Here is a 21,249-nt window from a genome sequence, read left to right as displayed (position 1 = left end):
ACAGCAGGAGAGGAAGCAAAGCAGCTGGCTTTCCCCACAGTGGCCCGATGCCACAAGCTGTCAGTGTCACAAACCCAAGAGTCCCTGCTGGGGGAAGAGAAAGTGGGGGGTGGGTGGAAAACTCCACTTTATTTCCTTGATTCATCTACCCCATGTGGGTTCCATCTTCTCCACATTTCAGCTGTTCCCCATTCACCTTTATGTCTATTATCCCACTTCCCCCCTCACATTCCTCAGAATGAGAGAGAAAATAGGAATGAAAGTTAGATTGGATTATTTTCTAGGAATTCCCATGGGAGAAGATTTCAGCACACTATTTTGGCTATAATTTATTCCAATTACATGAGCCTTTACCCTTTTTATTTATGGAATTATTCAGTAAAGAGATGACTTTTTCAAATAATACTAGGGGACCATTTTTATCTATAGTCCTTAGTGTTCTTTATTAGTAGAATATTAGAGAGCAAAGATTGGACTAAAAGTGTTATATTCCACTCATGCATTTTTGAAGACTCAGTCCCACCCCAGTTTCTTCAGAATGACAAAGACATAATCCTGTGGGGTTTTTCATTAATCAAGGACACATGATGACAAGGAAGAACATTTAATGATATCACTGGCTTGGGAGAGGGAATAAAATGCATGTGAATTCCTGGTATACATGCATGTATGTATCTTGACTATATTGGGATCCAAAAGATGGCCCCCAAAAAAATAGTACTGGAAAAAGAGAAGCAAATGTCCCAATTTTTAGGTTCTTAGAAGAAACCTATGGAGACAGAGATATTGCATCCCAGGGAGTTTTCACACTAGGTCTTTCTCTCTAATAACCTCAGCAGCCCTGCCATGGATCCAACCGATTCTTGCGCGCCAAAAAGTTAATCTTTCGTGCCATTTCCATGTTGTAAATGCGCCGACAAGTCTCATAGCTCTCTCTCTGTTTTTGACGACATGGCTTCTCGTAGTACCTCCGTCTCTTGATGTCATCAATGAGCCCGTCCACAGTAAGAATTCTTCAAAGACAAAACAAATTGGTTAGATGCCTTGGACAACCTGTAATGCTTCCCCTGCAATGTATAAAACTCAACCCAGCCATGTATTGAGCAATGCAAAGGAAGGGGAGAAGAATGTTCCCACTCTTAGGAATTATGATCTAATTATCCCTAAAGAAATAGTATCAAAGCCTATCAAAAAGTGATATAAATAGGAATCTAGGTGCTGTCTATACGGCATACCCCTCTTAAGCTCTTAGCAATGTAGCATATGGAAAATTTTTTCCTTCCTTGAGCCTATGATCTAACTCTTCCCTTTCCCTTCTCCACTGAGCCAAGTGAAAACAGAAACACTGAGTGTGACGTGACTCCCATGTGAGCCCACCTAATAACTTTCTGTAATTCCTGGGAAATCTCCCCTTGAAGGAATTGACTATTACCCATATCTGAATATCTCCCTGAACCTTTTTCAGCTGGTGCTCTGAAGCAGTAAAGGCACCGTTCTGCTGCCCTCTGTAACTGAGTTTGTCTGGCCCAATTCCTAGCTTACCTTATCATTGCACTGTATCTAATAAATGAGTCATAGTAAGGATTCAGGATTTGGAGCCTGAAACATGGTTATTACAGAGAGAAGGTGGGGTAAGAATTAGGTTGGATAAAGCAGCATTAGTACACAAACACCAGCCAACTCTGCTCAGTGGGAAGTCTTTTATTCATTGATACTATTCCGTATCAACATCATAAAGCTCTTGAAAGTAGTTATTTGAATTCACAAAAGCCAGATAAAATATCTACTAGGTAAATTACAAATGTGAATGTATATCTGAAACCTTACTCTAGCTTTCTACCCAGGACTCAGGGGTGCTGAGTAGTACTCAAAAGTCCTGCTGTTTAATTGTCAAATACAACAGGCAATTCAGACAATCATTTTTGAATAGATCTGTGTAGAAATAAGGCTCTTCAAATTCCCAAGATACTGGGAAAGAGATTAATTTGAATTAGGGAGAAAATAAACACTCAAATGTCACAGGGTTTTATTTTAGAGAAGTCTGTTCAGGTTTATAAAGGATTCCATACATTTCTGTTTGCTAATTTTCAGACCTCAAGCAGTTCAAGAACCATTAGGTCTGGAAACTGACACTCCTTTCTATTCTAAAAAATGCCTATCTCATAGAGATCTCTCTTCACTTTTTAGGATGTCTTGAGAATCACAACCCCATTCCAAGAATCCTAGAACAACAGATTTAAAGCTAGATGAAACTTCACAGACCATTTAATACAGTCCATTCATTTTAAAGATTAAGAGGCCCAGGAAGATTCAATGACTTCCCAGAAGTCACACGTCAAAGGCAGGATCTGAACTTGATTATCTGTCTCCAGAGCTAATACTTTTTCCACTAGATTATGATGCTCTCCTCTCCACAGCAGGATCTTTAATTAGGGCATATGTACTTTAATTAGAAGCCAAAAAGATGTTGATGATTATCATGGTGATAATCATGATATTCACACACCTCAATATGGCACTGTCTTGGGGGTAAGGCTGGGAATCTGCTTGAGTTGTGTTTCTCAGAGATGGGGTCTTACCACCACTCAAAGGCATCAGTACCACAGTGGAGGACCAATGTTTTCTAAGATCAAATACAGAAAAAGGAAGGTTGAATGTAAAGGAATTCAAGAGAACAAACTTTAGAAGAGAATGTTAAGTGAAACCCTAGAACAGATTTTATGAAGTGATATATTTCTAAGGTCCTCTTCAGTCTGAAATTCTGATTTCAGAGATCCTATCAGTGAACAGACAAGAAGAGAAATTTGAGAGAAAAGAAATAGAAGAGAAAATTATAACAGAGTCCAAATACATAAGTTTATGCAATACCTTAAGGTTTGCAAGTGCTTTACATTTTTTCTTTCACTGGATCATAAGACCATAAGATAGCATCTGATGGGAGAATGTTACAAAGGTGAGAAAATTAAAAGGTGACTAGACCATTCTGACATTTTGGATGAAATCTGCAAATGAGATTCCCTGACAGGAATTCCCCGAGTCAATTCAACTTACATTAATTAAGCATCTGCTATACATGGAGCACTGTGAAAAGTATTGGGGATAGGGAATATAAAGCTTGAGTAAAATAAAAGTGCCTGATTTCATGGAAGCTAAAATTTAGTAAAAGATAAGACATAAATATGATATATAATTATACTTAGATTAAGTAGTAGAGGTAGCACAAGATTAGGAGTCAGAAGCCTGGGTTCAAATCCCAGTTTACTACTTATATGAACATAGGTAAGTGACAACTTTAAAACTCATTTTCCTCATCATAATATAATATAGTAAGGCACAAGACAATTTCTAATATTTCCCCCAGATTTTACAACCTAAAAGTATAAAAACAAAGCCCTTTGTTGTTAGGATTACTAAGTGAGAACTGAGGTTTTCTGGACAATTACAAGGTGAAAACTCAGGTTGACTTGATAGAGGGGGCAAGCTCATTGGCTGGGGTGGTTCTTCCCAGAAGCCCTTGCATTATCCCACGCCCATTCTCTGGGAGAATAAAAGAGAGGACTCTCAGAGAAAGAAGAAGACTCTGAATTGCATCAGGCCTGACGGGGCTCTCTGCAGGAAGGGAAGTCACTTCTAAGGACAAGAGTTAACAGCAACTGCCTGGAGACAACGGTTCGTTACAGGAAGAAGAATCTGTCTGAGAGATTTGAGTAGACACAGCAGATCTCTTCCCAGAGAGCGATCCAGCAGCTTCTGGAGACAACAGCACGCTACAATTTGGCGTCCACACGTGGGGCAAGGACTTTTACTTATCCTGACAAGAGGAGCTAGACCAGACCTTCGCAATTTGGCGCCCGAACAGGGACAGACACGGTCCTGATTCCAGTGGAAAAGCTTCCAATCTAGATCTCAGTCTCTCTGACCCAGAACCGTGAGTAACGAGGAAACTTTGTTAAAGATTAAGTGAGCGTGCTAATAGATAAATAAGGAACTTAACTTGTTAAGGGCTAAACCAGGAATCTCTTATAGTGAAATGGGGCAAACACCTTCTGTTCAAGGAAAATGTTTGGAGAGCATCATCAAGGTTATGAAAAGCCAAGGATTGATTATAATTTTAGAGGAGATTACTGAACTTTTAAGAACTGTGAAGGTTATATGTCCTTCTTTTTCTCTGGAAAAAGAATTGGATCCAGATGAGTGGAAATTAGTAGGAGAGCAATTAGGTGAACACTACAATTGCCTTTGTGACATTTTGCCCTTTGGTTCCAGACCAAACTCAGTTTCCAAAGATACAATTCATACCTACAATTTAATCCAAATGGCTTTAAAAAATGTTATTCTAAAGGAAGAGATGAAGGAGCAAAATGGGGAGGTGTCAACTAAACTAGATGAAAAGGATGAATCAGATAACAATGAAGTTAAGTACAATTCTGAGCAACAGGAGCACCTCCCATCTCCTCCCTCAATTAACCCTTCATGGGTGGAGCAAGAAGGAGGAGAGGAAGAGGCAGAAACACAAACAGAATTGCCTGTGAAGCAGCCTAAGCCTATGACAAGATTAGAAAAAGCATTGGTTAAAGCTAAGAGAGAAGGACAGGATATAAGTGATTTTATACATGCATATCCTGTGATTGAAAATACTGACTCTGTAGGTAAAAAAAGGAGAAGATATGCACCTTTAGATTTGAATAAAATTAAGGATTTGAAAAAAGGTTGTACCCTTTATGGGGCTACATCAGCTTATGTCAAAATGTTACTAGATGGTTTGTCTTATGAAGTCCTAACCCCGAATGATTGGAAATCCATAGCAAGGACATGTCTGGAACCTGGAGAAAATTTATTATGGCTTGCGGAATTTCATGAATTATGTAAAATTCAAGTCAGATGCAATTTGGAAATAGGAGTTAACACACAATTCACTTTTGAGCACTTAGCTGGTGAAGGTCAGTATGGAGAGAATTCGGAACAGACTGATTATACCATGACAATATATGAACAAATTGCTAAGGCTGCAATAAAAGCTTGGGGTGTCCTCCCTGGACAGAAAGATCGTGGAGAGGCTTTCACTAAAATACAGCAAGGTCCCAATGAACCTTTTGCAGATTTTGTGGGACGTTTGCAAACTGCTGTCAAAAGAACTATTGGAGAAAATTCAGCTACAGAAATAATGACCAGACATCTGGCTAAGGAAAATGCCAACGAGATTTGCAAAAGAATTATATGGGGATTAGACAAAGATGCTCCTTTAGAGGAGATCATAAGACGCTGTGCTACAGTGGGAACAAATGCTTTTTACACCCGGACAATGATGAATGTGGAAAGACAGGGTCCCTCCTGGCAAGGGCCTTCTAGAGAAACTCGGCGATGTTTTCAATGTGGAAAAATTGGACATCTAAGAGCTCAGTGTAAATATGGAGATAGAGTGAGAAGACAGGGTGAAAGAAGACCTAAAACCCCATGTCCAAAATGCAACAGAGGACTCCATTGGGCATCAGAGTGTAGAATAATTCAGGGAAATGGGATGAGGGGCCCAGATCCAGGGCCCCAGGCAAAAAAGACTTGGGGCATGATGGCAGCTGATGTTACACCCAAAAAGCCTTTAGAAGGTCAGGACTCTGATTTGATCAACCAGCAGAAAAGCAATCACATGGCAGAAAGGGATTACCTGATAAGTGAGCCAAAAGGCAATCAGATTGCAAAAATGGATTACACTTGGGGAGAATACAGGCCTTTTAAACCAACAGGGCTGTGTCCAGTGCAAACAATTCCAATGTAATTGCCAGATGATGAGAAGAGATTTAGAAAGTGGTAAATAGAAGGTAATTAGATAGGTTAACTGCTTGGGAGAGAGGGTTTGCTTGTATTTCTTCAGCAGGAGAAGGAATCAAATGGGTGCCAACGAGTCATATTCGCCTTGTCCATCAGAGAGAGACAGAAAAAGAGAAAGACCTCAAAATAAAGGAGAAGATCTAAGAAACATTTTACACTGAAAGAGCATGGCTAATAAAAAGACTGTTAAAGAACTTTAAAACCAGCAGGAATCATTGGACTTCCTCACACAAGATGAGACTAATGGACAATGGACTTATGGACATTTATAAATTTTCAATTTATGATTATTTGATTATGTTATATACTTCTAGCATGCATTATGTTACTATGTTACTATATGCTTATGTAATTTATGTAATTATCTGTAATACTTCCCATATTGATGGATTTATGTTTCAAGGTCATTTATGTAATTATCTGTAATACTTCCCATATTGATGGATTTATGTTTCAAGGTCATGACTGTCCTATGTTCTAAATCAAAAGAAAGGGGGAGATGTTAGGATTACTAAGTGAGAACTGAGGTTTTCTGGACAATTACAAGGTGAAAACTCAGGTTGACTTGATAGAGGGGGCAAGCTCATTGGCTGGGGTGGTCTTCCCAGAAGCCCTTGCATTATCCCACGCCCATTCTCTGGGAGAATAAAAGAGAGGACTCTCAGAGAAAGAAGAAGACTCTGAATTGCATCAGGCCTGACGGGGCTCTCTGCAGGAAGGGAAGTCACTTCTAAGGACAAGAGTTAACAGCAACTGCCTGGAGACAACGGTTCGTTACAGGAAGAAGAATCTGTCTGAGAGATTTGAGTAGACACAGCAGATCTCTTCCCAGAGAGCGATCCAGCAGCTTCTGGAGACAACAGCACGCTACAATTTGGCGTCCACACGTGGGGCAAGGACTTTTACTTATCCTGACAAGAGGAGCTAGACCAGACCTTCGCACTTTGTGAAGTCTAAGGGGTAATAGGTTATCACTACTGACTGAGAAGGCTTTTCGCAAGTGATTAGAAATAGAATAAGAGAAGAAAGACTTCCAGATCATGAGTCAATTGTTAAATTGGCACCGGGACATCAATAATGCTCTAAGTCAAAGATTGGTTGAATTTCTAGACTTAAGAAATCAAGATGAAATGTTAATAATGCAGATGAAACTTAACAGTTTGATGTCTGAAATTTTTTTTTTTGGAGAGCCAGTTGGTAAATATTTACTAGTACATCCCTGGGGAACAGAACAATTCAATTGGTTTGAAGGATACAGTATGTGATAAGGTAAGAAAGGAAAAGTCTTGACACAATATAAAAAAGTCTGACCTTTGCTTGGTAGATGGTAAGAAACCACTTAAGATTTCTGGATAATAAAACTAGATCTTAAAAAACAAAACAAAAAAAGCCATACTTTCACACAATGTTCTCCAGCAGACAATATCTTTACGGTAACTGACTAAAAGATACAAAGACTGCAAATTCCCACTATACTTAGTTTGTAATATCAAAGGCATTTGATATGGTAGAGAAAAACTGTTCTTAAAAATCTCCCATGCACATGTTGAAATCATAAAAAAAAAAAAAGTCTTTGAAAGATAAAGCAACAGAAATATTTTCTTGAAGATCCTCTTAATTCTTAAAATCAAAAAAGGGCATAAAACAGGAAGCTATGATTGCCAAGATTGTTTGCCAATGTCATGGAGACTGTCCAACACAAGAGTCCAAAAGGAGAAGGAATTATACAACGATAAGTCTTCCAGATACTATTTGCTAATGACACTGTGGTGACATCAATTGAAGAGCCTCCTAAATGAGATCTGTGATCATTCAAAAGTGTGTGGTATAACTACACTGGAAAAACCCAGTTGATGGGTCTACCACATGTCTACATCATGATATATAGCTGGATGGACAGTTAACCTACAAAGTCAATTGATCAGTTTATATTCTCTTGAATAGACATTGAGTATAGGCAAGAAGACTGGATTGCCTTTAGGAAATTGTCCAGTTAACATCACTGAACTTCTGATGATGGTTCTTGTTTGTCTTTTGTATACAAAGAAGATCATGACATTAGGCAAATGATACCATGATCACATTCATTCTTAGAAGAAACCTATGGAGACAAAGCTATTGCATACTAGGGAGTTCTCACACTGGGTCTCTTTCTCTCTGATGGCCTGGGTCTCTTTCTCTCTAATGGCCTCAGCAGCCCTGCTATGGATCCAACCGATTCTTGTGCATCAAGAAGTTAATCTTTCATGCCATTTTCATGTTGTAAATGCACTAACAAGTCTCATAGCTCTCTCTCTCTCTCTCTGTCTTTGACGACATGGCTTGTGAATTTAATGTGAGGGATGGCTGTGCAAAATCATCAGCCTCAATTTCTTCTCAGTGGCTATCAGGATCCAGTAGCAAGATATAAATCAGAATGACTAAAGATGGCCCCTCTCTGATGATGGTATATCATTATGGATCATGAAGTATAAGAGTCTCCAAATAAAACTGAGGATTACCCCAAGAGCAAAGGGGAAGCATGGTGGATATTCGGATATAAACAAGCAACAACATATTACCAATAAGAAGCACACAAGAGACATCACCAATGTCAGAAAAGTGGCCCTTAAAAGGGGGTTTGGCAGGTGGCTATACTTATAATACTAGCAAACAAAAAAGCTAAGGCTGGGCAGATCTTTTCAACTTGGGAGTTTTATCTGTAGGGGAGTGTGCTATTTGGGTTTCTGCACTAAATCAGGCATTAAAGTGATGAACTCCTGGAACCAGGAAAGGAGAAAAGCCACCAGGTAGAAAATGAAACAATTCAAAGAACCTATGCCAATTCTTAATGGCATCATCTGGTTTGTGAACTGCCCAGGCAAGATGAGGAAACCCAAAAAAAAAAAGAAATCAGGCTGGTCATATGGAATAGCTGGTGGACAGTTGACATTTCAGAGAATGTCAAGAGAACTAGAAAATGATCCTCAGCACATTGGGTGGCTTCCCTATGGAAGGTTTACTAGAGGGCAAAGATAAGAATCTCACAGAATGAAACTTCATGGGTAGGTTGTGTTCCACCTCATCAGAGGGGAATACCCATTAAAGCAATCACAAATCTACTGAAAGACAGAAATATGATCAGAATAAAGATTAGTTTGAAAGTCATATTTTTAAAAAAAGTATTGAAGAAAAGAAGTAGAAGTGGAGGCGGACCTATAAGGAAGCTACTACTGTAGCATCTAATACTTCCATCATTTCTGATGGGAGATAACCAAGGGCCTAATCTACAGAAGCAGTACAGAAAATAATCTAGAGAAGTATAGAATACTGTCACGAGTGGGGAGGCAAATATCTTCTTGTTCTCTGAAGTCACAAGCCAAGATGGCATGACTAACAGTTTTCATGAGGAAAATGGAAATGTTCTAAAACTTTACAGCATACATAAGAGAATGGGAAGGAATGCTACTAATGACATACCTGCCCCATGGGTGTTGAAGGACTGGCCCTACCATGAGCTTTTCTATAAACAAATAGGAACTTGTATTGCAGATACCTGGCAACCTACAACCCTGAAAGAACCAGTCACCAGTTTTAATGAATTCAACAGATTATGTAAAAAGTGCTGAGCTGCCTGAGTAAGGAAGTGAGCAGTTTCATATGTCAGCCCAGCCAGCTCTTATCAAGCCAAATGTGTGCACAAGATACTCAATGGGCTACCAAAGGAAAAAAGGGCCAAATGGGCACACTCCCAATTTTCCCTCTTTTCACTGGCTTGATGGCCAGCCATTCAGCCAGTGCTTTCAGCTTAGGCCACCTCAACTCTCCCCTCCAAAACAAAACAAAACAAACCTCACAGGCACCCACACACTCCTCCCCCTCAGCCTGGCTGACCAATAATACATGAAGGTTTTGTGACAGAACATCCTGCAAATACATGTTCTTTGTCTGGTTAACTCCACAAAGTCCCAGGAATTTAACTCCAATCACTCTCTCACTCCCTTGGTCTTCTCAACCATTTTGGTTACTTAATTAACACCAACTATGTAATTAGAAAACAAAAAAAGTAACCAATTTTTAAAGTGCCAACTAGGAGACTTGAGAGATCTAAGGAGAAAAGAAACTGGCCATGGCCTGTTAGACACAAAGTTAAAGGATCTTTTCCAATCTGATGTAGGGCTAAAAAGGGTACTTCAGAAGCACATAAGGAATATTAAAAACAGAAAGAACCCCCTAAAATGCTCAGAGGACCAATCCTGTGTCACTTAGTAAGTCATCAAGACATGTTGATTTAGGGGGGCAGCTGGGTGGCACAGTGGATAGAGCCCCAGCCCTGAATTCAAACCAGACCCGAGTTCAAATGTGGTCTAAGACACTCAACACTTCCTAGCTGTGTGACCCTGGGCAAGTCACTTAACCCCAGGGGGGGGGAGGAGAAGATATGTTGATTTAAATGGTCTCAGGCTCCCACCAAATCTGAGGCTCAGAATGGACTTTTTATGCCCCTAATAAGCCAGGGTCAATCAGGATGCATGGGAAAAGGAAGTTATGTGAAGGAAAAGTAGAGGTCAGGGAAACTGAGGTTGCATGGGAGTAGAAAATGTTGGTGCTATCATATCTTCCTTTCTGACTACTCCTCCTCAGTCTCCCTTGCTGGATTTTTACCCATTGCACACCCACTAATTCTTTCCTGGGCCCTTTTCTCTTCTCCCTCTTCTTCTATTTCACAAGGTGATCTCAGCAGCTTGGGAGGGGGGTGGGGAAGTTAAATTATTGTCTCTATGCTGATGACACTCAAATCTAATTATCTAGCATATCCTCTCAAAATTAGATGTTCTGACCAATAAAATTCTAACATATTTTTGAAAACAAGAACATAAATAAAAGATAAACTGGGGTAAAATAATAACAGTAATAACATTTATATACCTAGGTTGTCTACAACTACACAGGACAGATAAGGAAACAGTTTAAGGGTTTTTGTCAATGGTGACATAACTAGTAATTGGTGGAAGTAAAAAAATCAAGTCCAAATCTTTCCTGCCCAAGTTCAGCACTTTGTTATTTTGTCACACTTTTTTACCTATAGAGCCTAAAGAGTACTGGATACTCTTGGGCTCCTTCTCTGCTTCTCTGGTACCTCCCAAAATTGGGTACCAAGATGGAGACACAAAGAGGCTAAGTAGGATGGCAGGAATTGTTATTTTATCCTTTGCCAACCCCTCACTCTTTCTTCCCCGTTCCTCCTAGAATAAGGATATTTTAAACTGAATTTAAAACACCACAGCTGGCAAAGATATCAGAATATGGAAATGATTTTTTGCATGATTTCATATATATAAAACCAAAATACACTGTACAATTTCTCAAAGTGGGGTAAGGGTCAGGAGAGAGGGAGAAAATCTGAAACTCAAAAATTTTTTAAATGACTGTTAAAAAAATTTTACATGCAATTGGAATATGCTTAATGAAAAAAAATAATTTTAAAAAAAGAAAAATGTTCATTAAATAGAAATTAAATCAGAGAAGAAGGTTCCCTTAAAAATTAAATAAATCAATAAATCAAAATAAATAAATTAAATAGATAAATAAATTTTAAAAATTAAAAATACTTAAAAATCATACTTTATATTTCAGTTAGGTCTTTAGATAACAGTTTAGAATGCAAAATGTATGTGAACCTCCCAAATAATCTTGGCTTTATGCTTTTTTCACATCCCACCATTGAGAAAGAACAATACACTGGGTTGGAAATGAATAATTATCCATAAGGAATGTGGCTTCTCTCAAGTGACAGAAGTATAAGGAACAGGAAGTTCCTCTGACTACTGACTATATGGAAAAACACCAGTGTTTAGCCTCTAAATTCTTCAACTTCAGGCCACTAGGGGTCAGGGTCACCTGAGGACAAGACAGATTCAATTCAATAACTACTTGGGAAGAACAATGGATTGTTGTTGTTCTTATTGTTGTCATGTTCTGACCCCATTTGGGTTTTCTTGGCAAAAATACAGTATTCGTCCTTTTCTTCTCCAGCTCAATTTTATAGATGAACAACTGAGGCAAATATGGATAAGTGACTTGCCCATGGTAATACAATTATTAAATGTCTGAGGCTCTATTTGAACTCAATAATGTACTTAAGTACAAGATATTGATACAGCAAAGCTCCAAAGTGCCCTTGAAAAACTTTTGGAAACAATACTTTCTGCAGAGGGGACTATGAGGATAAGCTAATTTAAGACCAATTTCTAGGCAATCAGATTATTAACAAATTCTCAACAGCAAATAAGACCTACAACAAAGGATTTTCTTTGATTATCTAGTAAGACACTTCTCATAATGAAAGTAACTCCCATTCCAAGTTCTACAAAGTCTTAACAATGTCTTAATTGTAACAAGTCTATATTGCAACAAAACAAAACAAAAAAAAACCTTAAAAAAACTATTTGGAGTTCCTTTGGAATGGGGCTTAGTCAATCAACATGTAATAAGCATCTACCAAATACAAGACCCTAAGGATTCAAATACAAAAACAATACTTGTATCCAGTATACTGGTATCCAAAGGATCATTTTACTGGGAAGATACAATGTACATACAGATAAATATTTACAAGTTTTGAGAATGGTGAAAATCTCAACAATTAAAGGAATAGTCAAAGAAGCCTTGATAGAAGAAATGGCCCATAAATTAAAAAAAAAAAAAAAAAAAAAAAACTTTGGAAGTTGAGGGCTCTATGGGGTAGAGATGAGGAGAGGAAAAAAAGAAAGGGAAGAAGGAAAGAGGAAGAGAGACAGAAAGTGAGGGACAGACACAAAGGAAGGGAGAAAGAGGAAGGAAAGAGAGAGAAAGAGGGAGGGAAGAAGAGGAAGAGAGGGGAAAAAGAGAGAGACAGAGCAAAGGAGACAGAAAGAGTGAGAGAGGGTGAGAGGGAGGAAGGGAAAAAGGGGGAAGGAGGGAGAGAGAGAGGAGAAGGAGGGATTCAGATTGTTTCAAGTAGGGAGGCTGACCCAAACAAATGCATAGAAGCAGGAGATAGAATATTAAATTCTGAAAAAAAATACCTAAAAGTCCATCTGGATGAAACTTAAAAGTATGTGAAAAGGAAAAACATGAGGAAAAAGTTGTGTAGGGCTTTAAATGCCAGGCTGTGGTGTTTGAGTATAGCAGCAATAGGAAAGGCTTCAAACAGAAAAGTACCAGAATCAACCCTCTGCCTTGGGGAAGATTACTTAAGTAGGTATACAGAATAAAGTTCAAAGCCAGGAGATCAGTTAGGACACTGTTACAATAATCCAGACAAGAGATAACAAAGGTCTAAATAATGAAGCTCAGTGAAAGAAAGGGACATGTGTAAACATAAAATTTACAAGACCTAGGCACTAACTAAATGGGGTTAAAGAGGGAGAGGAAGGAAGGCAAGAAGACTCAATCAACAAACATTTATTAAGAAAGTACTTCAAACTTCTTTCATGGGAGGATGGTAATGTCACCTATAGAAATTGAACATTTTGAAGAAAAAATGAGCTAAAGGGAAAAATTCCATTTGGGAAATCTCGAATGTGGGATGTGAATGGAATATCAAGTTGGATTAGATCTAAGTCTTAAGTCTGGAGTTCAGAAGAAAGATTAGTTCTATATGTACAAAGTTGGAAATCATCTCATACACGATAAATGGTACCACAGAAGCTCATATCACCAATGGAGATGTTTAGAATGAAAATGGACCTAGAACAGAACCTCAAAAAAACACCTGTGCTTAAAAGCTAGCAAATAATGAAGACAGCCTGCAAGAGACTGAAAAGGAGGTTGTTGGGTAGGTGGAAAAACTAGGATACAGCAGTGTACCAGAGCCAAAGAATGACAATTTCCAGGAATAAGCACTCAAAAAGTGCATCCAAGTTGATAATAAACTTGATTCCCATACAAAGTCATCATTCCTCTTCCTCAGCACAAGCCTCTAAATAATGAGATGTCAATTTTTGCCTTAAATATTATGTCAATTCCCCCCTTTAAAAATTTTAATTCCTTATGCCCAAAGTTATCAAACTGTGCATACCCTTTGATCCAGCAGTGCTACTACTGGGCTTATATCCCAAGGAAATACTAAAGAAGGGAAGGGACCTGTATGTGCCAAAATGTTTGTGGCAGCCCTTTTTGTAGTGGCTAGAAACTGGAAAATGAATGGATGCCCATCCATTGGAGAATGGTTGGGTAAATTATGGTATATGAATGTTATGGAATATTATTGTTCTGTAAGAAATGACCAACAGGAGGAATACAGAGAGGCTTGGAGAGACTTACATCAACTGATGCTAAGTGAAACGAGCAGAACCAGGAGATCATTATACACTTCAACAATGATACTGTATGAGGATGTATTCTGATGGAAGTGGATATCTTCAACATAGAGAAGAGCTACTCCAATTCCAATTGATCAATGATGGACAGAATCAGCTACACCCAGAAAAGGAACACTGGGAAATGAGTGTTTTTGTTTTTCTCCCCAGATTATTTTTATCTTCCGAATACAATTTTCCTTTACAATAACAACAAAATTCGGTTCTGAACATATATATTGTACCTAGGATATACTATAAGATATTCAATATATATGGGAATGCCTGCCATCTAGGGGAGAGGGTGGAAGGAAGGAGGGGAAAAATTTGGAACAGAAGGGAGTACAAGGGATAATGTTGTAAAAAAAAAAAAAAGATTACCTATGCATATGTACTATCAAAAAAAATGTTATAATTATAAAATTAAAAAAAATTTTTTAATTCTTTTCAGTAAGTGTATGGATCACAATGTACCAGATCATCTGATTCTTTACAAAAAGATGAAGAAATGAAAAACACGTGAAATTTTCTATTCTTGACCAAAAAAATCACTGCAAACACACCACCAGCCCATGAAATTAAAAGATGTTTGCTCTGTGAAAGGAAAGCTATGGCAAATCTGGATGGTATACTAAAAAGCAGAGACATCACCTTACTGACAAAGGTCTATTTCAACAAAGCTCTGGTTTTTTCAGTAGCAATGTATAACTATGAGGACTGGATTATAAGGAAAGATGAGTGCTGCAAAATCAACACTTTCAAAGTATGGTGCTGGAGAAGACTTTTGAGAATCCCTTGGACAGCAAAAGCTAAATCAGTCAATATTTAAAAAGAAATTAATCAGGTTATTCACTGGAAGGTTAAATACTGAAGCTGATAAGTACTTTGCCTCATAATGAGAAGATGGGATTCATTTGAAAAGACTCTGATGTTGGGAAAAATTGCAGGTAAAAGGAAAAGGAGAGAGCAGAGAATGAAATGTACAATTAGTATAATGAAAACAGTGAAAATAAACTTAAGATTTTGGACGTTTAGTAGAGGAACAGAAGGGCCTGGCATAATATGGTCCATGGGAGGGATGCTGGTATGCTGGAACACACACAGAGCAAATATAAAGCAACTCTGATTGGTGGATGTTCTAATGAGGAGATGGGTGAATAGTTCTCAACTCCTAGGTGGCAGAACTAACTGGATTAAAAAGTTTGTAAAAGGGAATGACATATAATAAGCCTGGAAAGGTAGGCAAGAGCTAGGTTGTGAAAGATTTAAAATATCAATGGGAAGAATATATATTTTATTGTTAAGGCCATAAGGAGTCATTAGAGCTAATTAAGCTAGAGTGACCAAGTCACACCAGTGCTTTACGAATATCACTTTGGCAAGGACAGACTGAAATGAAGTGAGTCTCTGAGTCAAGAAGGTCAATTAGGTTGCTGTAACTATACACCAGAGGGGTGAGATCCATAACAAGGGCTATAAGAGTAGAGAGGAGGGGACAGAGTCAAGAAGTATTGTAGAGATGGAATAAGACTTGTTAATTAAGTGAATAGGTCTAGCATGGGAGGCGAAAATCAAGATGACAGCTTTCAGATTCAGGTGAACAGAAATATGGCAGCACCCTCAACAGAAATATGGACATTTGGATGTGGAGTGGGTTTGAGGAGAAAGATGAGTTCCATTTTAAACCTGCTGCTGGAATCATCTGGGTGGAAATGATAACTGAACTCATAGGAGATGATAATGTTAGAAAGAAAAAAGTATAGAGTCCAGGAAGAACCTTGAATCTAACTCTCCTGGACACAAAAGGCAATTTTGTTGTTGTTGTTCTTCAGTTATTTTTCAATGGGATCTAACTATGACCCCATTTGGGGTTTTCTTAGCACAGATAGTGGAGTGTTTTGCCATTTCCTTCTCCAGTTCATTTAACAGATAAGGAAAGTGAGGCAAATAGGATGAAGTGACTTGCCCAGGATCACACAGATAGTAAATCACAGATAGTAAAAAGGCAAGATTTGAATTCAGGTTATGAAATATTATTGCTCTGTAAGAAATGACCAACAGGATGAATAAGAGAGGCTTGGAGAGACTTACATGGACTGATGCCGAGTGAAATAAGCAGAACCAAGAGATCATTACACACTTCAACAATGATACAGTATGAAGATGTATTCTGATGGAAATGGATATCTTCAACATAGAGAAGATCTAATTCAGTTCCAGTTGATCAATGATGGACAGAATCAGCTACACCCAGAGAATGAATTGAGTGTAAACTATTTGCACTATTGTCTTTCTACCCAGTTTACTTTTACCTTCTGAATCCAAGTCTTACCGTGCAACAAGAAACTCGGTTTTACACACATATATTGTATCTAGGATATACTGTAATACATGTAACATGTATGGGATTGCCTGTCATCTAGGGGAGGGAGGGGAAAATTTGGAAAAGAAGTGAGTACAAGGGATAATGTAAAAAAAAATTACCCATGCATATGTAATGTCAAAAAATTATAATTATAAAATTAAAAAAAAAAAAAAAAGATTTGAATTCAAGTCTTCTTGACTCCAGGGCTGACATTCTATCAGCTAGCTGTAGGGAGAGAAACACAACGATTGGGAGTAGATATGGACGCTATCCAGCAAAACAGAAGAGAATTCAAGAAAAGTACAGCATCCTGAAAACCCTGTCAAGAGGGTAGGCAGCAATGTCATATGCTGCAGAGAGGCCAAGGAGGATAAGAATGGAGAAAAAGGTCACCGAATAGAGCAATTTAGAAAGTCCATTTCAGTTAAATGATGAGATTAAGTCATTCCTATAACTCAGTGGATATGGGAGCTTATTAATCACAAGAATGAGACTCTCTTTCTGGTTGTCCTTCTACATTTTCTCTAGCTGTCCTTCATGCCTTGAATGCTCTCCTTCCTCACTTCTGACTATTGACTTCCCAGCCCTCTTAAGTCCCAACTAAAATCCCTCCTTCTATAGGAAGCCTTTCGCAATTCCCCTTCAGTGCCTTTCTTCATTGAATTATTTCCTATGTATCCAATATATATATAGCTTGTTTGTTAGTTGTTTCCCCCATTAGACTGTAAACTCCTTGAGGTCAAAAACTCTCTTTGGACTCTTTCTGTATTCTCTGTGCTTAGCACAGTGCCTGTTACATGGTAAGCACTTAATAAATGTTTACTCACTAACAATTCTATGTACATGTAATGCCACTTCTCCCACTCTTACTCTTGATGATTTTTTCAAGACTCAGAACAAATGCATTTCTTTCAAATTGAATAAATCAGCCAATCCCCTTTTAAATATGCTCCAGGTAGGAGAAAAAGAGAGTAAGTCAGCAAGGTATCTGACCAACCACTTGCTATAAATAAACCTCCTTTCAACAAAAATCTCACTACAAAGAGGGCAGGAGATAGAAATAAATTTATGAAGTGTATTCAAAGACTTACTCATTGTCCTTTTCTTTTAAAATATATAATAAATTCAAAGCTGTCCTACTTGTTTGTAATTCTGGTCCTATTTTTGTCTTCTGTACATTAAAAATCAATGACCCCTCTTTTTTGGAGTGGAGCGAGGAAGGGAGGACAACTCTCTTTCTGTTTTCTTCTCCCTCTTACCACCATGCCTCATTGGGGGAAAAAGGCCAAAAAACCTCTTCCAGCTACAACTCTTTTTTTCTGGGAGGAAGATCCCAAGAAATTCTCTAATATTTAAATACTATTTAGGGAATTCGTATAAAATGGACTTGGAACTTCAACTTGAGAGGTAGAAGCTCTGAATTCAAGCTCCTGCCCAACGGTGGTCAGGTCACTTCCAATTCTGTTGTCCTCATACCTTTTTTATCTGTAAAAGGAAGCTGAATGACATAATTTTAAAGACTTTTTTCTAACTCTAACATTCTATAATTATGTAATTACTACCAAATGCTTTTCCATTTGGGATTTTTAAAAAAGAGAAGTTTTAATCAGAATTATGAAAAGCAATCCATTAGAAGGTAAGGGACCTAGCTTTTACTTTACCCTCTGCTTATCCCCAGGTATCAGCTTCATGGTCAGCAAAAGTTGTTTAAAATTCTTTAGTCATGAAACCATATACAAAGATAAGCCATTAACAGATCCAAATCATCGGGTCTATAATTTAAGACTTTTATTATCTCTTCTCATACTTATCCAACTTTATTTCTTAATATTACTCAAGGCTTCCCCTCATTAATCCAACTTTACCATCTCCCATTTCATTCCTACCTCTGTGCTTTGTTTTTTTGTCTTTTTACTCCAAGATCTCAAATGTCTGCTCCTATCCTTTATTAACAACTCATTTTTATAACACCTTACAGTCTAAAAATCACTTCGCTCACTTTATCTTCCTTTTACAAATTAGGAAGTTGAAGCTCTTAGATGATGTGACTTGCCTTTGGTTATACAACGGGGGAGAGATCAATCCAGGTCTTGCCCAAGTCCAATCTTATCTTTTACACCATGCTCCCTTATTTCAAGACTCACATTAGGATTTGTCTTCTTTAAAAAGCGAAACAAAATAAATTCTCCATGACTAATTTCACCCTTTATTAATCACTCCCTTAGCACTAAGGGATATCATATATTTAGAAAATAGAATTACTAAAATACAGATCTGACAATGAGCCCAACATTCAAAAATCTCCCTACTGGCTTTAGAATTAAAATACAGAAATCTCAGATTGGCATTTTAAAGCCTGCCACAGTGTGGCTTCTATCTACTTTTGCACTGCTATTTCATATTAAACACCTTCATGTACTCAACATTCTAGCAAAAGTAATTTGCTATCAGTTCCCTATACTTCTCATTCTATCTCCAGTTTCCTTATATTTGGATGTGGTTCCCTAAACCTATATTTCTTCCCTCCATCTGTTTTCGGAATTCCTCTTTCTTCAAAGCACAATTTAGATGTCATCTCCTACAAGAGACCTTTCCTAATTCTCCCCAGATATTAATGTTTTCCCTTTTCAAATTACTTTTTCTTTTTTTCCCCCTTTTTTATTAATTTTATAATTATAACATTTTTTTTGACAGTACATATGCCTGGGTAATTTTTCACAACATTATCCCTTGCACTCACTTCTGTTCTGATTTTTCCCCTCCTTCCCTCCACCCCCTCCCCTGGATGGCAGGCATTCCCATACATATTAAATATGTTATAGTATATCTTAGATACAATATATGTGTGCAGAACCGAGTTTGTTGCACAAGAAGAATTGGATTCAGAAGGTAAAAATAACCTGGGAAGAAAAGCAAAAGTGCAACAGTTTACACTCATTTCCCAGTGTTCCTTTTCTGGGTGTGGCTGATTCTGTGCATCATTGATCAATTGGAACTGAATTAGATCTTCTCTTTGTTGAAGATATCCATTCAAATTACTTTTTTAAAAATTTGTTTTCATGCTATATCCTCCTCAGCAGAAAGCTGCCTATTTCCAGGTCTAATTTTTAGTATGCCAAATTACCTGGATGCTTAATAATAATAATGTTGGACTATTATTGTTAATACCATTTTACAATGTTTAAGAATTGCAAAGCAGATGTTGCTTTAATTTTTGAAGCGCATATGCCATCTTTTCAACAGGAACTCCCTCCAAGACAGCAGATCCCACATTTGTAATCATAAAGATTTGCCCATCTGACACTCGCCCGTGGTAACAGCAAGCAAGCATCGGAGACGGGATCTGAAGAGGGGTCTCCTAACTCCAAGCCCATTTCTATCCACTGAGGCAGGCCATTTATATTTATATTGATTTTTATGAGATTATGTCTTAATAATCCACTTAGACTAAAAGATCCAATAAGAACAGGAATAGATATGGCTTATTTTATATTTCACATAGTGTATTTATCCAATAAACACTCTTCATGGTTAACTTTAGATGAACTTCTTCAGCCTTTTTAGGCTCAAAGCTATTACAGGTTTATCTGGATATACGCTAAGAGACAGAAAAGAATTCCGCTGCTCACATACTTTCCCGAGGATGGGGAGGGGGGAGGGGAGCGGCCATCGACCCCCCAGCAGTTACCTGTTCAGGGTCCTGTAGGCACCATCCACATTCCCTTCCTGAACCATCACAGTCCTGGCAATGAACTTCAGGTGATTTGCCATGACCTTGGGACAAAATTGACCTTGTAAGGAAAAGTTTTCCACTAAAGCAGCTGAAGGGAGGGCGTGTGGGGCGGGGGTGGAGGGGAAGCGTATGCTAGCTGGAGAAATGGAAAGGAAATCAGCCGGCGTTCATCCGGCCTCTGGGGGCTGGAGTACACGGACAAAGTGAAAACGGGGGGAAGGCATGTGCTTACAAACGAGGGCAGGCCGGGAAGGGGGCGAGCGGCGGCCCGCACGTGCTAGGGCTCCGGCAAGGCCGAGAGCTTGGCGGACCGCAGGACAATGTGGAAAAGGAGAAGAGATGGGTTTCCATGGTGACGGAAGTCCACCCTACGGCCCAAAGGAGAACGTCGTGGTCGCGACTTCCCCTTACAGGGAGGTAACCCACCCTCCACCCCGGACCTAGCCTGCTTTTGTAAGGATAAAGGGGGGGTCCTCTTTTGTCTTCCCCATCTTTTTTCCACCCCGAGAATCTAACTTCACCCCACGTCCTCAGCTACTGACCGATCTCTAGCGTGCGTCGCGACCGGAAGCGGAAACTACGGAATTCCTCCAGTAGGGCGGGGCGGAAGAAAAGCGTCTGTAAAGCGCCTGGGGCCGGAGCTGCGCACGCGCAGGCGCGCGCCTCCTGGTGACGTCAGGGTGACCTTCTGATACCCAGGTCTTTAAGGCCCTGGGCCACGAGCGCGAAGCTGTAAAGTGCGTTCTGGACGTTGGCCCTGCCCCTCCGGCTCGCGTCTTGGTCGACACTGCCTACCCTCTTTATTCCCTCTACCCATTTCGTTCTCACTTTCAGGGCAGAAAAGGAAGAGACCCCCTTGTCGCCCTCCTTATGAGATATTCAAACGAGGGATGTCTTCTCCCCCCACCCTGCCCCCAACCGTCTATAGAGTATTTAGTAGGCGCCTAATTGTGCATCAGGATTGCAAGTACAAAGGAACAGGTTGCAAAGATGTCTCGTTCCCG

At 38.9% G+C, this 21,249-nt stretch overlaps 1 protein-coding gene across 1 annotated transcript; it reads right to left on the bottom strand.

The window, feature by feature from the left end:
* Positions 1-416: 416 nt before the first annotated feature.
* Positions 417-20,887, bottom strand: MRPS21 (mitochondrial ribosomal protein S21). The gene is made up of 3 exons (XM_074263409.1): positions 20,788-20,887; positions 20,201-20,286; positions 417-1,013 (listed from the first exon to the last, which is right to left on the bottom strand). The coding sequence occupies exons 2-3, from the start codon at positions 20,281-20,283 to the stop codon at positions 833-835; spliced, it is 264 nt and encodes an 87-aa protein (XP_074119510.1). The 5' UTR covers positions 20,284-20,286; positions 20,788-20,887; the 3' UTR covers positions 417-832.
* Between the last annotated feature and the right edge of the window lie 362 nt (positions 20,888-21,249).

The sequence above is a fragment of the Sminthopsis crassicaudata genome, chromosome 4, assembly GCF_048593235.1.
Source record: "Sminthopsis crassicaudata isolate SCR6 chromosome 4, ASM4859323v1, whole genome shotgun sequence".
Lineage (NCBI taxonomy): Eukaryota > Metazoa > Chordata > Mammalia > Dasyuromorphia > Dasyuridae > Sminthopsis > Sminthopsis crassicaudata.
This window is presented reverse-complemented; position numbering and strand designations above follow the sequence as displayed.